We start from the raw sequence: 12,762 nt of genomic DNA, 5'->3' as shown, positions 1-12,762 counted from the left end.
CGGGATGGGTTCCAGCAGTGGAAGAGTGGCTGCTGCCACCTTTCTGCTAATGAACTGTGTGATCTCTATTTGCAGCTGCTCTCTGATTGTGAAGAGGGGCCTCACAGAATCTCTGCCTAATGGTTGCTGCACTGCAGAATAAGGTGGAGATTTCATTGGAACATGTTAATACTCAGAGATCTGGTGCTGGGGAAGAGACCTGAACTTTTCTATAAACAAAACATGAAGTGTGGAGCAACAGAGGCTTCTGCAATCCTCACCAGGCATGGCTTGGATCCAGTTTCTACGGGTGAGTCTTTGTTCCTTCCTGCCAGGAAGGAGCACTGGAGGAATTGCATGTCTCCTTTAATCCTACAGCAGCCTTCAGTCAAAGGCTGCACTGGTCCGGAAAGGCTGATTTTGTTCCTGCTGTTTCCCCTTGCTTCTGGTTGGGGTTTTGGGAGTTCCCCTTCTGTTTTCCTTTTTCGGTTAAAGAATTTTGCCATATATGTTGCCAGGGCGACAAATTGTTGGGTGCTTGGGAGAAACAAAAGACCTGGCCACAAATCCAACGGGCTACTCTATTTCACCTGGGCTTGTGGGCTGCTGCTCTCAGAGAGAAACTGCCATCGTTGTGTAGGGAGTTTGACAGTGCTGCAGGCTTCTGCTTTTTCGGCTGCCTTCCTTCTACCTTGAGTGGAGCCTGCTCACTGGAGCGGCTGTTACACTGGGACCCTAACACCCCACCTCACTAAAAGAGGGACCTTTTCACCATCTGCTCAGGTGCCTCAGGGAGAGACCCCGGGATTCCCAAGCCCGCCTTTCCCTGCCCCGCTGGGAGCCAGGCTGCGGCCGCCGTGCCCCTGCCGTTGCTGTGAGCCTTTGCTACTCTGTAGCCCCGCGCACCCTGCCTGCCCAGACCTCCGGGGGTTCCCACCACAGCTCCCGAGTTCCATACATCTCCTCTGCCACCCGGGATTCGTGCTCGTCCCTGCCGTTCCAGCCTGCTGTTCTCGAGGGTCCGGCCGGACACCGGGATCGGCTGCCCAGGGGTTTGTGAAGCTTTTGTTCCATCCCTTCCTGGGATCCCAGGGCACCAGAGCAGCCGCGTGCTCCCCGAGCTCGCTCCGGAGCGCCCCCTGCAGCCGCGGGGGAACCATCGCACCTGCCCTGCTCACCGGGAGCCGCCAGCGCCCCTGCCGGCTGCGAGCGGAACTGCATCCGAGGGGAAAGGGCCGGACAGCCGAGAAGGCTGGGACTGCGTTCTGGCTCTGTTTGTTGTTGCTGGCACAGTTATTGTTGTTTGTTTGCCTTGTCATATATATATATATATAAAGGTAAAGAATTGTTATTCCTATTCCTCATATCTTTGCCTGAAAGCCCCTTAATTTAAAAATTATAATAATTCGGAGGGAAGGGGGTTGCGTTTTTCATTTCAAGGGAGACTCCTGCCTTCCTTGGCAGACACCTGTCTTTCAAACCAAGACACTTCTCAATGGACAGTACCTTAGAGGCTTGAGGCTTAGTAATTCTCCATTTGGGTATATCTATATTCAGTTTGTCTTTGAAGAAATGAAGTGCAAAGCATTGAAGGCTGAAGGCTGCTTCTGTACAGGACCATGTTGTTAAAAAAAATCCACACTACCCTATTCTTCTAGTTTGTTGTAAGGCATTCTGTAGTTTAGAATCAGAAATTTGCATTTAACCTCTACTTTTTGTAAACAGCTTCTGTTGGATTTGCTAGTCTGCCTGGGATGTTTAAGATCCAGTTTAGGCTGTATCTACATATGTTTGGGGCCCAGCTGCTTTTGTGTGTGGGACAGGGTCAGACTAGAGCATAAAAGGGTCTCAGAAGGCTGGGGGACTAGAAACACTGTCTTTTTGCAGATTCTGCAATGTTGCTTTATTAAGCAGTGCAATTTTTTAAGAACTCTAAAGAAACAACAAAGTAACTGTAGAGTAAAATTTTCATTGAGCTCAATCTGTTTGGTAGACTAATTCATTTGGCCTGAGATGCACTGACTCCAAGTAGGACAAAGTAACTGCAGAAATGAGACTCAGTTTTCTTCTTCCTTCTCTTGTTTGCTCTTTCTAAAGCAGGGAATTGCAAGGGCGTGATCTCCAAATTCTGATTTGTTTTGATGCAAGAAAGTCCTGTAGGGATTTCTCTAGGTAGATGAACAGCTGTTAGTTGCTTGCTCAGGATAATATGTTTGCAGGGAAGCACAAGCATTTTTCCAGCATCCTAAGCTTGGTAATGCAATATACAGGGTAAGGTATGATAATTGTAGGCAGTTGTATGGCAGCTGCTTGAGCACCTACAAAGGCATTCTTCAATGAGAAAGCAGAGAGCACCGGAGGCATGGCTTGTTTGCCCTGTACCATCAGTGTGACTGTTCTGTTCCCTGCCAGCTTTGCAGCTATGCATAACTCAATCTTGGCTGTATAGTTTGAATGTCTTATACCAGGGCATGTAGTCTCAGAGCATGTGAAAATGGGCAGAGAACAGAATTCCACTGTGACTGATGACAACCCATAACTGTTGCATACCCATATGCAAATTGATGCCACACGTGATGTTAAAGTCTCCCTTCCAGAAAAATAACTTCTGTAAGCAAAATGCTACATCCCTTGAAATGTTCAAGGCCAGGTTGGATGAGGCCCTGAGCAACCTGGTCTGGTGGGTGGCATCCTTGCCCTTGGTCAGGGGATTGGAACTAGATGATCTTTATGCCTTCCAACCCAAGGCATTCTGTAAAAAAAGGTCTGGGCCTCATTGTATGAAATGCTAGGCTGAGGCTGGCTTTTGTCTTTCAGGGTTTGCAGTTCTAAGCACTTGTCTAAGTTTGTAGACAAAGGAGCAGGTCCTTCTGTCCAATGCCTAAATAAATATCTAGCTCCAGGTGATGGGTCTCTAAAAATTACTAGCAATTTCAAGATGGAGCTTTTCAGGACGGATGTCAGGATGAGGAGGGTATAGCAAAAAGTGGAGGAAAGAATAAGGAGATACTAGAGAAAGAGTAGTGCTGAAACTGCAAAAAGTAATACTGGATGCTTGTAGAAGGGACTGTATCTTCAGCTTCTGGTCAGAATACACTTGCTCTACTCACCAGAGCAGCTGTTAATACACAGCTTTCTGGTGAGTAGAGCTAATTGAAAAATTACAAGCCCCCATGATTGCTATAGCCTGTGGTTGTGCATTATCCTTTAACAAAATGCAGGCCAGGCAACAAGCCTGACTGAAGGGGGTGTGAAAAAAACTGCTCTTGAGCTGGGAGGTTATGGTGAAGGCTGTTTATACCCCACATGCAGCAGTATTGCACTCCCATCCATCTTTGAAGCATCCTTGACTGGATGCGTGAAGGAGAAGCATGTGCAAGTGAAGGTCTTGGCTGGGGCACTGTAACTTCTTAGTGGCCTTCGCCCAGCCAGGCAGCAGCTGCATTGTCAGAAGTGGCTGCTGTCCAGAAGCCCTGTTGTGAATTCACTGTGCTTTCTTGTTGCAGTGTCAGCCCATCTCTGATTGCATTTCTGCCCTCCTGCTTCCAGTGGTGAGAATATGGTTTTTGCTCCTTTTGGTTGTGTCATTCTCAGAAGGTTGCTGGACATCTAGGGAAGATTAGAATGAGGCAAACAGTTTTGTTTGAGAGATGTAGAAACTGAGGCACGTTTACAGTCTTCTCCCCACGCCCCCAGCCTTGGAGGCAGTATCTGCGACTCGAGCTCACTTGTGTGAACACTTTGCCCTGGGTCTGTGCTCAGTGCATCTCTTTTGAGGCAGCAGAAGCAATCTGGGCTTGTGGGCTTCCAAAAAGTCAAACCATTACAAGTTGTTCTGTTTGCTTTTATTAGCAACTTGCTCTGGAACAGGAGAGGTGTTTGATGGGTTTTTAAAGTGACAGTGGGAAAGGGGAATTTTAGTTTTGTTCAGTGCTTTAGTTCTGTGTCAGCAAGCAGCCCGTATCTGCTTCTCTGCAGGAGGATTTGTGAGGCAGTGGGCTTGGTAGGAGGGGAGGGGTAAGCAATTCTTGCTTTTCCAATTTATGAAGGCTGCCTTCTGGAAATCTTCATTATTCCCAGGTCTGTGTGCCTGCTGTTCTGACTACAGTCCCTGAGACTTCCCCCATGGGAACAGCATGAGCTTGCCTCTGTCTACACCTAATACCATGGGCAGTAACTGAGCCAGGGCAGGTCTGTTTGCTGGCAAGAAACTCTTAACAGTGGTCAGAAGAGCTGGGTTTGGTATATCAAAAATCCAAGTATGCTTCTCACTGTGGAGGGCTGCAAAGGTGTTGTGTAACTTTTGGTTGGATTAGGACAATGCTTACTGTGTTTACTTCTTTGTGCAGAAATCGGGGCTGAGGTGGAGTTAATGGCAGCTCCTAGGTGTTTTGGATATTTGCATGAGAGTCCCTAGACTAGGGGGAGGGAGGGCCAAACTCTTTGGTGTGTAGTACAGAAGATATTGGACAATGTATTTCAAGCTAGAAACCCACTTCCTTACCAGCATGTGCCAACACGTGACTGGATGTGCAGGCATAGCCACTGCACTGATAGTGTGGCCTGCTGGCAAGAAACCAGGGAGGTGGGGGGCAACGTGCCTGTGTGCACTGCTGGGAACTTGGTTTCTGCCAAACCATTTTTGAAACAGAGCTAAGGGTTCTCTTCAGCTGTGTCTGGCCTGCTCATAAAATATATGCTGACCTGTGAAGCAACATTTTGAGGTTTCTTTTTCAAAGCAGTGGTATTTTTGCTTAGTTGGTTGTTTGGTTTGGGCTTTTAGTTGGTTTGTTTGGTTTTTTGTGGGAGGGGTGGTTATTTGCAAAGCTTTCTATTTTTGTGGCCTTGGCTAAATGAACGATGATTTGCTCTGGAAAGGAGATCTTGCTTCTACCCTTTCTCAGTATTTCAAAGACCTTAAAACAGACTATCCAAAATCTGTAAGGGCCTGATTCTCTCCTGCCCCAGCAGAGTTGTTTTGCTTTCACCAGGGAGCAGTTGTCCCCTTTGCTGCACCTCATCTCCCTGACTTCCCTCTTTGCATTGGCCTCTCTTCCATCAGGTGGCATTGACCTGTCACTTGCTGTGCTCTGAGTTCCTGGCAAGGAGAGAAGTCAGTGCCAGACAAACACACAAATGTCCTTGCTGTGGAAACTGCTGTGCACATATCTAATGTATCTCTCTCAACTCAAGGTTTTCTGGAGAGATAAGATGCTTTGTGGTTTTATGTGCTGTGGCCCTTCTCCTGTGTCTCTCACAGCAAGCTTTGCTTTCTTTCCGTGGAAATGACTGAGAGAGAACTGGGCTATCTGCTGCATCTCTGTAGTGCCTGAAAAGCAAAGGTGGAACTGGTCGGAGTATCTTAGCTGCAGAGGCTGCACAGAGTGGTTTTAAGTTTGGGTGTGAGATGGAGCTCAAAAATTTGACTTTGCAGTCTGAGGTGTTTGGGGCAGCTTGTAGGAGAGAGCAAACCACCTGGAAAAGTTGACCTGAGAGTGAGGGGCCACAGAGTAGGGACACTGGCCAGAGCTGTGTTCAGCTAAAACAGACTGCTGGCCTCACTGACAGCTCTCCTCTGTGATACAAACAAGGATGGGGAGGGAAGCTTTTGAAGGATATTCTGCAAATGATTTGAAATGAGGAATTTTTACATAAACTGGTTTTGAGGAGTAGGATTGCAGAGAAGTCCCAGTGATCCTGGGCATGGCTGGGCCATCTGATGTGCACCCATGCCTGCTGGATGGCATCCCTGCTTTGGCATTTTGCCAGTGCCCTGCTGCTCTCAGGGACACCCATGGTCACCTCTCAGGTGAATTGAGGATAGCACTCAATTTGGATTAAAATCCTAGAGATAGTCAGTGTTCATCCCACCTCCCCTGTGCCCAAAGCTGTTGGCCTGAACGAAACCTCAGGGGCGAATCCTACATCAGAAAAAATTAACCAACCCAAACATTTGTAGGACAAGCAGGGACTGGCATGAGGGTTCTGTGAGGCTGTGATTGCTGGTGGTCAGGTTTATCGCATATTGAGCTGGGAAGTGTCACCCATGTTCAGCAAAAGGAGCAAGACTTTGGTCAGTGATGCCCTGTAAATAGGACTCTGCACTACTTCAGCTCATGTCCCTCCATAGTCAAGCCCTGTATGTTCCTCCTATGTGTCCCACCTATGTGTGGGAGCAGTACTGTCCACTCGGGAAACAGCGGGAGGCAGAAAGAAGTGATTCTGTGTGCTGCTCTACCGTACGCAAAGTGAACAGAGGGAAGCAGACAGGTGATTTTAGGAATGTGTTTTCCTCTGAAGAGATTTTTTTTTTGTTTTTGTTTTTTAATCCTTTATGCATTGCCCATGAATTTGTCTCCACTGGAGCTGCCTGAGGGGTGTGTTTGAATGCTTGGACACTTGCCTTTGAACTGAAGAATACATTTTCCTCCCGGCTTATGGAAAATACTTGCATTCCTTGACGTCTTTGATGCTTTTTTCAGAAAGCTTAAGCACCCCTTTCCTACCCTTTCAACCTGAAAGCTTTGGGTGGAAAATTTTCATTTTGGAGTGAAAAGCCAAAACATTCTGGTTATCTTCAGAACTATGAATCCACTGTCTGTGTGTGTCTGTTGAGGCAGACATTTTCTTATGCTGTAGTTTTTCCCCTGTACAGATTGATTAGAGAGTCCAGTATCAACTTTTTTTTTGCTTATACTAGCTACTAATATGGTACTGCATTAAAAAAACTTGATTAAAACACACATCCTACCAAATGGTGAGCTGTTAATTTGGTGGAAGGAGCCATTCAGGCTCTTGAGGTGGGAGCTGTTCCCTAACTCCACAGAAACCAAGAACTGAAACTGTCTTTGCTGTTGTATTTTTGCCCCTCGGGTTCATATTGATTTACTCTGTAGAGGAGGGTGGACTAAACCAGTGACCGTGTTTCTGGGAATAAATTTAGAGTTTTCTTCTGCAAGGCTTCAAAACTTACTAGCATGGATTATCACTTAGCATGAAATGAATGATACTTACCTGCACCTTTATGGTACTTTTCAGCAGAGAGTTTAGTAAATGAGCTAAGTGTGGCTGCTTCTTACCACCATCATGTGACGTAAGTGAATATTCACATTTTAGAGGTGGGAGCCTGCTCTATTGGGTAAGGCAGTGATATGGTAGGATGGCATCTTGTCAAGAACAGAATTCTTGTGTCCTGCTTTCACCCTATTGTGTAGGAACTGGTGTGCCCCTCTCTCCTGAAGGCAGCAGTCATCAGCACTCCTGCCTGTCTGTTCTTCCAGCCTTCAACTTGCAACTCCTTGTATGATTAGACATTACAATGAATATTTTTTCTGAAATTGGATTTAGTTCTGGCTCCTAAGGGAAGTCTGTAAGAACAAAGTGAGCATTGCTTTGAAACTGGCATGTGGAGGTGATGCTTCTTCGCATGTGACTGTGCTTCAACCAGTTCAACCCTGATTGGCTGGACTGCAGCAAGACCCAAGCACAATCCCTTTGTCCATCTTTCCTTCCGGCTTTCCCTCCCTCCCTCCCTCCGCCCTCCCTCCGCCCTCCCTCCGCCCCCAGGGAGGCTGTCCTACTCTTTTCTTTTTTTTTCCTTTACTTCCCCCTCCATCCTCCCCAGCTGTACTTTTAAGTCCCTAATCAAGCTGTCCTTGCACCAAAGGACAGCTCAGGAGACACGGAGTGGGGCCCACAGCAGTAGGATGGCTCACAGCATCTTGGGGCTCATGCGGCCCTTGTGGAGTGGACTGAACATGAGCAAAATTCGCCTCATTTACCTCTGTGGTGTCACTGAGCAGCACCACAGCCCAGCAAAGTGGTGGTCAGAAAGAGGCTTCAGCTCCACGAATGGGTTCCAGGATGCCCCTGGGGAATCAAGGTGAGTCACACGCTACCTTGCTGCATCCGAAGGGACGGGCCTGCACCTCTGCCTTGCCCCGTGACAGGGAGAGGAAAGATGCCAGTGTAGCCATGGCCTGTGGGAGGTGAGCAGATGCTGCTGGGAGGAATGTGGTGCCAGGACCCAGCCTGAGAGGTGCTGCTTCCTGTCCCTGGAGCTGTGGGGACCTCTCAGAGGTGCTAGTCCCTGCCTCCAGAGCTGTGGGGGCCACAGCTAGTGGCTGGGAACCAGCTTGCGAAGGTGACAAAGAGTCCCAGGTGTCCTTTGGCCCATTTCCACTGCAGGAACTACTGCAGGCTCTCTGCCAGCCTTTCCTCTCTCTACTTTAAGGATAGTTCAGGAAAAGATGGTAAAATAAATGCAATTTGTAGATCTCCTAGATTGGTATGATCTGGGCCAGACTGTAATCTGCTAGGCATTGAGAGAGAGATCCAACCAACATCACATAAAATACAATAAACCATTTTGCCATCTGATCCTAGAGAAAAGTCATAGTGATAATCCTGCTTGGTGGGATTTATGAAGACTCATTGTCAATGGGATTTCTTCCTAATTGGTTTGTTGCTTGTGAAGTTATCTCTGGCCGTACTTGTAGGCATCTTGCTGGTTTGTATGGCCTTGGAAAGTATCTTTTAGGGAAAACATTGACAGGGGGAAGAACTACTTTCTTGAAACCTCCTTCACTAGTTTCCTGTATCACGAAAGGTTTGAGATTTTATTTTTTAAAAGGGAATAATCTGTTGGTATACACTGAATTTGCAGTGTTGAGTTTATCACATCCTGGTAAGATCTTTCCAAAGCTTTAACCACATATCCTGTGACGGTAATGCCATTGTAAAATAGTTCAGCCTAAATGAAGCAAAATTTAGTCCAACCAATTTTGGTGGTGTTTTTTTTAATCCTGTTTAAAATTACTTAAAAAAGGTGAAAGGAATTTTTTCATCATTTTGAAAATACCAACAAAAAAATTCAAAAGTAAATAAAATAAAAAGCTGAAGACTTTGTTTCTAGCTTTGGGTACCCACAAGCAGGTGTCTTTCAGAAGAGACTTAAGCCTGGGACTGATTTGAGGGATATAAAGACAAAGAGACCAGTATGCAAGTCAGTCTGTTACTGGACTGAACAGTGAAAACAGGGAGTCATCAGACTGAGTTTATGCACCCAACAGAGGTACCAATACTGACAACACAGCCAAATACCTTAAATATTCCCTTCAGCCAGCAAAGAGGGAAGCTCCTTGAAGGTGCTCTCTGCATTGTGGTCACAAGTGCTTGGCATCATCCCTGCTCTTGAGAAGAGTGAACTCTGCACCCAGGCTTATCCAGAGTCATGCAAGGTGTCTCACAATAGCATCTGTCCTTCCTTTTACCTAACTGGATACCCTGTGTGCTGTCCCTGGCTGCAACTTGGCTGCCTTGGGGCCCATGTAACTGGCAGCAACAGCCAAAGCAAGGTTGGAACTCAGAGGAACTGCAGGGAACTAGATTTGTGGGAGGTTGGTGCAGAGATTCTCCTGCAACTATGTTGGCTGAAGCTCTAGGTGCCTTGAGGATAACAGGAATTAAGTTTTCTGTCAATAAATATGCAGATGTCTTTGGGGATTTTTGGATCCAGCAGTCTCTGCAGGCAGTCAGCTCTCATTATTTGAGAGCTATGTGACAGTCTCAGAATATACTGTCTTGGTGAGAAATCCTGAACACTGCTGTCAGGGTAGCAGCCTTCTCCAGACTGGTGTGAGAGCCTGGTCAGGAGGAGATGAAATGGATGCTGTTTCCCTTTCATTTGTAGATTCCCTTTCTGCAAGTTATCATTAAGAGAAGCTGATGGCCATGTTCCTAACTCTTGGCCAGATTAAATGTTGCAGGCTGTCAAAGTAACTAGCAATTTTTCCTGAGCAGGGATCACGTCAACTCAGGGGATGTTACTCAGCCCTGTAGCTCTGTAAGCTGGGGCTGAGCATGTCTTGCCACAAGAAGGCTCCCTGTGATGGAGGTAAGGAAAGGAGTGGGCACTTCATGGAAGAAAAAGCAGCAGAAAAGGAATAATCGTCAAGTAATCTCTGTGGGAAGGGAGGGGGAAACAAAACATGAATGACAACAGCCTTTCTAGCAGGATTAGCATCTGATCCTGAGCACTTTGCTTGTTACTGCATCACTCTACCCAGGATTAACATCCCAGCCCTGGGACTTGAAAATGCTCTGCCTGCCTACATGTGCTCCCTCTGCCAGCCAGCCCAAGCAGAGGCAGCACGTGCAGAGCACCTGCACTTGTTTGTGCACAGATAGACATTTATTCTGAGGGTGTTTGATGAAGTGGGAAATATTTTGGGGCAACTGAGATTTGTCTGCCACTGAGAATTGATAATTTGAATTTTTTCTGATGCGCATGGTGTAATCCTTTGAGAAAGTGTTTGAATGCACATTTCCTCTAAATACCATGTCTCTAGCACTCAGCCAAAAGACTTCAATCGTGGATGTGCAGAAAAGGGCGGACTCCTCTGATTTTTGCAAATTTGTCTTGCAGCTCTGAGGATCAGGTGACCGTGCATTTTATAAATCGGGATGGAGAGCGACTTACAACCACAGCCAAAGAAGGGGAGAGTTTGCTGGAAGTGGTAGTCAATCAAAACTTGGCCATTGATGGGTTTGGTAGGTGTTGCAGAAGGATATGTACATGTGCTGTTAGGACCAATGGGTTCTTAGGAATAGTGCAACAGTACATATGCCACTGTGTTCTGCCAAGACCATAAACAAGGTTCTTTTCCCCACCGGCTGTCTGCTGGGTGGCTCACCATGCTGAGATGGCAGTGTAACCTCACACAGTCACCACTGGCATTCCAGCAGCCTCTGTCAATGCGTTTGGCTGGGTAGAGCTGATGTAAAAATTTTAAAACTGACTGTAATTCTCCCAGAGAAGAGGCAGGCTGGAAATTGTATCCATCTGTTGTGTTTCCTAGCATCTCTTTTGATGTGCTGCAGATCTGTTAAAGGGCGTTTCCTCACACTGTTCCTAAAGATGGTCCCTCTCGCCCCCTTATTTTTCCTGATTTGCTGTCATTCCCTTGTTTCTCCACCAGGTGCGTGTGAAGGGACATTAGCCTGCTCTACCTGTCACCTCATCTTCGACAGGGACACCTTCCAAAAGCTTGATGCCATCTCAGATGAAGAGCTAGACATGCTGGACTTGGCATACGGGCTCACTGACACGTAAGCCTCCCTGCTGATGGATCCTGCTAGATCCTCAAGCCTCTGAGGCAGATTCTCACTATGTGGCACCTATTTCCAAGGGAATGGAGCTTGTTCTGTGTTATAGTTGTGCCTTGAGAGCTGCTTTCCTTTGAGGCACAGGAGATATTTAACAGGAGCTTTAGTGAAAACCCATCCTGGACCAGACATCCCAGTGTGGGTGGGGAATTTCTCCCTTTACTTTGGGAACAGAGGAGCCTCACTTCATGTTTTCTTCTCAGATCACGCCTTGGCTGCCAGGTGTGCATTAAGAAGTCGATGGATGGTCTGACAGTGCGGGTCCCCATGGATGTGTCGGACATGAGGAGGCAGCTGGAGGTTGGAAAGCAAAGCAAACAGTAACTGGAAACGGTTACTGCACAGCTTACACCCACATTTAGCGTGGCAGGGTATTCAGCTTTTGGTTGACACTATTGCTTTTTGTGGCTGGCTTGCAGTAGACCAATAGAGGTCTGATTCAGTATAAAAGGCGTGTTTGGCAAATCTCTTATTTAAACAAGGCACAATGCTTAATAGGGTCTTTGGTATGTATTTTAAGTGCTTAAATGCTCTGCTGAATGCAACTGGATTAAAGTGTGTGGCTTTATATTTCCCTGGGTGGGTGTCAGTAAACATCTCTGCTGTATGTGACTCTCTCCTTTGAAATTTAAGAATTCTGCATTCTGAGTAACTGCTGAGAATTTTGCAAGGCTTGGCTCTTTAAAAGTGGAGCAGACTTTTCCCAATTTGGGAAGCTTAAGAAGAGATTGCTGTTTGCAAGTCAGTGTACTGATGGGGTTGATGATGTAGGTGACTTGAGTTTGGTCACCAAGAGCATACTGAGGACATTTGTGTGCTGACAGTTCCTGTAAGCAGGAGCCACTTCAATGAACTTGAGATGTTATGGGTTCCTGAATTGTTCTGTGCCAGGAGCAGCCACTATCTCCAAATGTTAAATTTTCTTATTGCTGTACTATCACACATGCCAAATAAAATTCTAATAATGAGGCTTTTAGACCTACAAGATGCACTATTCTGGTACCATGAGCCTGGCTGGAATAGAATGAGTTGGATGGAAATCTGGTTGGCTGCATTAGGCGCAGCACTGCCAGCTGATCAAAGGAGGTGATTGTCCTGCTGTACTCAGCACTGGTGGGGCCTCACCTGGAATACTGCATGTAGTTTTGGGCACTGAATATAAAAAAGACATTATTTTGTTAGAGTTTGTTTGTCCAGAGCAGGATCATGAGGACGATGAAAGGTCTGGAGAGGAAGTGTTACAAGGAGCACGGAGGTCACTTGGTTTGTTGAGCCTGGAGGAGGCTGAGGTCAGACCTCACTGTGCTCTTCAACATCTTCACGAGGGGAAGCAGAGGGGCAGGTACCAATCTCTTCACTCTCATGACTGGTGATGGGACTCAAGAAAACGGCATGAAGCTGAGTCCGGGGAGGTTTGAGTCAGATGTCAGGAAACGGCTCTTCACCCAGAGGGTGGTTGGGCACTGGAACAGGCTCCCATGGGCAGTGGTCACAGCACCCACCCTGACTGAGTTCAGAAGTGGTTTGGACAATACTCCCGGACACATTATGGCATTTTTGGCATGTCCTGCAGAGGGCCAGGAGCTGGATTCGATGATCCTGATGGGTCCCTTCCAA

At 46.9% G+C, this 12,762-nt stretch overlaps 1 protein-coding gene across 1 annotated transcript; it reads left to right on the top strand.

The window, feature by feature from the left end:
* Window positions 1–7,592: 7,592 nt before the first annotated feature.
* Window positions 7,593–11,715, top strand: LOC138110364 (adrenodoxin-like). Its single transcript, XM_069015132.1, has 4 exons — window positions 7,593–7,861; window positions 10,406–10,530; window positions 10,959–11,088; window positions 11,349–11,715. Exons 1-4 carry the CDS (start codon window positions 7,686–7,688, stop codon window positions 11,467–11,469), a joined length of 552 nt encoding a protein of 183 aa, XP_068871233.1. The 5' UTR covers window positions 7,593–7,685; the 3' UTR covers window positions 11,470–11,715.
* The last annotated feature ends 1,047 nt before the right edge of the window (window positions 11,716–12,762 follow it).

Source organism: Aphelocoma coerulescens, chromosome 4A (genome assembly GCF_041296385.1).
Source record: "Aphelocoma coerulescens isolate FSJ_1873_10779 chromosome 4A, UR_Acoe_1.0, whole genome shotgun sequence".
NCBI classification, from domain to species: domain Eukaryota; kingdom Metazoa; phylum Chordata; class Aves; order Passeriformes; family Corvidae; genus Aphelocoma; species Aphelocoma coerulescens.
The sequence above is the reverse complement of the archived record's forward strand: the minus strand, read 5'-3'. Positions and strand labels throughout refer to the sequence as shown.

Excerpts from the sequence above, each read along its gene's own strand:
- LOC138110364 (XM_069015132.1), top strand. The coding sequence starts at position 7,686 with ATGGCTCACAGCATCTTGGGGCTCATGCGGCCCTTGTGGAGTGGACTG. Across the intron at positions 7,862-10,405 it reads GATGCCCCTGGGGAATCAAG|CTCTGAGGATCAGGTGACCG; the intron begins GTGAGTCACACG and ends TTTGTCTTGCAG. Across the intron at positions 10,531-10,958 it reads CTTGGCCATTGATGGGTTTG|GTGCGTGTGAAGGGACATTA; the intron begins GTAGGTGTTGCA and ends TTTCTCCACCAG.